Source organism: Musa acuminata, chromosome BXJ3-5 (assembly GCF_036884655.1).
Source record: "Musa acuminata AAA Group cultivar baxijiao chromosome BXJ3-5, Cavendish_Baxijiao_AAA, whole genome shotgun sequence".
Taxonomy (NCBI): domain Eukaryota; kingdom Viridiplantae; phylum Streptophyta; class Magnoliopsida; order Zingiberales; family Musaceae; genus Musa; species Musa acuminata.
The window spans coordinates 2,045,131-2,048,995 of record NC_088353.1 but is presented as its reverse complement, the minus strand read 5'-3'; the positions used below and the strand labels follow the sequence as shown (position 1 = coordinate 2,048,995).

The following is a 3,865-nucleotide window of genomic DNA, read 5'->3' as shown; positions in this document are numbered from 1 at the left end:
TGTTTTTGTCTGTCGCCGACTATATTGTTTTCAGTGATGGATAGAAAGCAACAGGTTTGGTCATGTATAAATTCTGGACAGGTATCATCAAGTCTCAATATCGGAGTTGGTTGATCCACCAAGCAACACAAAATCCACCCGATGGAATGAACAACAAATAGTATGGTCGCATTTTGAACTCTTGCAACGATTACATAGAAGAATTCATGTATCAAAGAACATCAAATTTCCACCGTCTGCAGCGAAACAAAACAAAAACAAAGGGGCCTACTCGAGCAACATGGTTCCAAGCAGAGGCAGAGTGAATACAGCTATCGAAAAGGCACGATGAGTAAGCTTGATAGCTGAACTCGGCAGCAGCAGTGGACGTTGGCCCTCGTTTAACCCTTGGTCTGCCGGAGTGCCTGTGGAGACTGGTGAAGCTGCTGGTGGAGGAGCTACTTGTGGTGGCGGCGGTGGTGGTGCCGGTAAAAATGGAGCTGCATCATAAATAAGTTTTTAGGTCTGGAGGGATTTGAAGAATGAATATAAAGAAAAGAACCAAATGCGAAGGTAGAGAGAGAGAGAGAGAGAGTCTCACGTAGCGGTGGAAGCGAAGGCCCGTTAGCAACAGGAGAACCTGTCAAACAACGTTAGTTAGCAAACACATTAAAATAGACTCTTACATAAATAAATAGTAGCAGGAAGTAATCTTGACCACAAATGGCAACTCAACCTGGAGTTGGAAGTGTCGCAGATGTGCCTGCAGACAGCATAGATCGTCGTCAGCCGTTAATAGAGCACATGAAGAATGCAAAACACTTGTTTGCTTGCGTCTTCCGGCAGCCCAAGTGCCAGTGGTGCCTCGAGAAGAACAAAGACCACGTACCTGTGCATTCGAGGGGCACCGACATGGAATCGCACATCCTGGGTAGCGAGATGGACAGCGTCCGGTTGATGGGGAGGCTGAAGGGCACGTTCCCGGTGAGTATGAGGCAGGCGCAGTCTTTGCTGCTGCTGACCACGGCGCCCAGCGCCTTGCAACAGTCCTCCGTCGGCGACCCGCCGCCGTTGGTGCTGCCCGTTATGTAGTTGAGGCACGGGGTGAAGCTGCTGATCAGGGCCGCCGTGCACGCCGTCGTGATCTGGCCCGAAACCACCCGCACCGTCATAACCGCCGCCAGCAACAAGACGAAGCGCTTGGCCTTCTCCATGCTCTTCTTCCTCTTCTTCTTCTTCTCAGCAGTCGAAGCAGAGTGTGCGTGAGAGTCTTGAGAACTGACGGTGTGGAGGAAGGAAGATAGAAACCACGGCTTTCTTATAGTTTCTGTGATGCGGTTAGATTCGAAGGTGGGCGATAGTGTTTGCCAACCTCAGCTAACATCCATCGCCAGGAGTAGATTCTGTGATGTTTGATTCCGCGAACAGCAAATCCAGCATGCACGTCACCATCCTGCGGTCGCCACCTGTTCCCACCTATTGCGGAGACGGATTAGGTAGGTGGTGGTGAAGCTGTGTATTTGCTGCTACCGAGGTTTGGATTAGGTGAGGTTGGCATGCGACCTTGGCAATGCCGTTTAACCACTGCTTGCCTTTTCCTCTGATGTGTACTTTTGTATACTCCTTGAGGCTCTCTCTCTCTCTCTCTCTCTCTCTCTCTCTATATATATATATATAGCTGAGGCCCATATGCTGCAGTCCGGGCCGATTACATATAAGTACCTAGATTTATATTTATATTTATATATTTATATATTTTATAATAAATAAAAAAATAAATTTAATATTTCAATTGATGATGGTGGACGTTGCCGACGAGAGATGAGAGCTCATCTATATCTATGTCGATGCCAACACAATTATTTAGTGACCCTTTCGTCACTCTATATATGCATCACGCAATTGTCGAGTGACTAATACATATCACGAACAACCCTTTTTTTACTCGATAATTGCATTGACGATAATGCAAGGTTGCTTGATAATTGTAGCAACATCGATGCAAATATAGAACGACTCTCAATATAGATGTAAAATGGCAAAAGAGTTGCTTGGTAATTACATCGACGTCGATACAGACGCAAAGCAATCCTCATCTATTGTCATCACTCTTATCATCCATAGTAGATACCTGTGGTCTCCAGTGGCACTGTCGTTCGCCACCATCAATATCATCCATCAACATCAACTAGAATATTGAAATCATATTTTTGTTCATTATTTTCATATTTTCATCAATAAAACCGACGATGTTATGGTAAATGAATCTAAATATTTATAATTATAAAAAAATAAATATAAATTTCTTTTAAGTCTAAAGATTTGAATATTAATGAGGTCTAATTACTGTAATAGCCCTAAAAAGAATAGCCTAGATGGTCTGGGCCAGGCTGCAGCTCACAGAGGCCGAGGGAACCTTCGGTTCGCAGGATGCGAGACAGTCCGACGGCCCAACCATGGATCTGATGGATCTGAGCAGAGAAGTTGGCTCACCCTAAAAATTGAACCATGCATTCATTACCTACTTGCTTGTGATGCTACTATGACTATTAGTTCACTGTTACTCTTAAGATATCAATCGTCTAAAGGCAATATCAAAAACCTAAATCAGATCAATGCAAGGTAGCTAATCGAATCTGAGCTCTTGGAATCACATAACACCTGTGACTTGACGCAGGACTTCTCCCGAGTTCTAATGCAACACCTGTTTCAGTGTTGAGCCCACAGCGTGTTCAGTGGTAACAAGTGTCGCCACCTATTCATGCATGGGAAGTACCATTTAAGCCCTTCCTGCACCGTTTGCACGCACAGCCGCTCCGCTTCGGCGAAGAAGCCATGAGCCAGCAACAGCCGCCAAGAGTTGGACTCCAGCGCGTGGGGCCCGGCGATGTGTACCCGGTGCACGGGGGCCCGGCCGCCCGAGTCCAGCGTGAGGAGGCCCTCTCCGGTCACCGTGACCCCGGCGAACCTGGCTTCGTCGTCACCGAGACTGACCTCCCCGGTCAACGCCTCATCACCACCGTCTCCGGCGGCCAGGTGAAGAGCCCGGATCTCCTTTTTGTTTGATGTTGGCTGGAACTGCGGGGGGCGTCACTCGCCGCTGTCTGTGGCTTTCAGGTGGTGTCGCAGTTCGCGGTGCCGGCGCCGTCGGAGGCGAAGGGGGCGGGCGACGGGGTGACGATCGGCCAGGCGCTGGAGGCAGCCGGAATGATGGCCGGTGACAGACCCGTGGGCCGCGGTGCAGGCGGCGGAGGTGAGGGCCACGGGGCTCGGCGGTCCTCTCGCAGGTGGACTGGGGTCGGCGGCGGATGCGGCGGCCGAGGCGAACGCCCGGGTGGGGAACGCGGCTCAGAGGGCGAAAATCGGGGACGTGCTCGCGGACGCGGCGGCGCGGCTACCGGCGGACAAGGCGGTGACGAGGGAGGACGCGGAACGGGTGAGGGCGATAGGGATCAGGAGGAGGGCGGGGTGGCGGCGGCGGTGATGGCGGCCTCCGGTATCAATGCGGCGAGGATCAAGTAGAGCGCGCGCTGTAGGGAAAACGGACATGGCAAAAGAAACGAAGGGGGTGTTTTTGTAAATGAAGGATGAGGGAGAATAAAGAAAACGTAGGCAAGCATTAAAAACGTTAATGCACCAAGTGATGAGGCAGGCCTTTACCTTATATTTCATGTTTGCTAGCAACTCATAATCTAAAGGTCTATCAGCCATGGATGATGGAAGAATCTACAATTACGCTATATGGTAAGACGTCAGACTAAACACTGTCAGGCAAGTAGTGGCCCTGCCACTACGGGTGGTTCCCGTGAAGTGCATAGGTAAAAGGATCAAGATCGTAAGAAGCACAGAGAGGGCAGGACAAGACTACAAAGTATGAAGGAGAGAG

The 3,865-nt window shown here is 49.8% G+C and overlaps 1 protein-coding gene and 1 pseudogene across 1 annotated transcript; one reads left to right on the top strand and one right to left on the bottom strand.

Moving 5' to 3' along the window:
* Positions 1-147: 147 nt before the first annotated feature.
* Positions 148-1,287, bottom strand: LOC135638771 (non-specific lipid transfer protein GPI-anchored 20-like). The gene is made up of 4 exons (XM_065152155.1): positions 869-1,287; positions 716-742; positions 581-619; positions 148-479 (listed from the first exon to the last, which is right to left on the bottom strand). Exons 1-4 carry the CDS (start codon positions 1,191-1,193, stop codon positions 268-270), a joined length of 603 nt encoding a protein of 200 aa, XP_065008227.1. The 5' UTR covers positions 1,194-1,287; the 3' UTR covers positions 148-267.
* Positions 1,288-2,354: 1,067 nt separating this feature from the next.
* LOC103984327 (late embryogenesis abundant protein D-34-like) lies at positions 2,355-3,463 on the top strand (annotated as a pseudogene).
* The last annotated feature ends 402 nt before the right edge of the window (positions 3,464-3,865 follow it).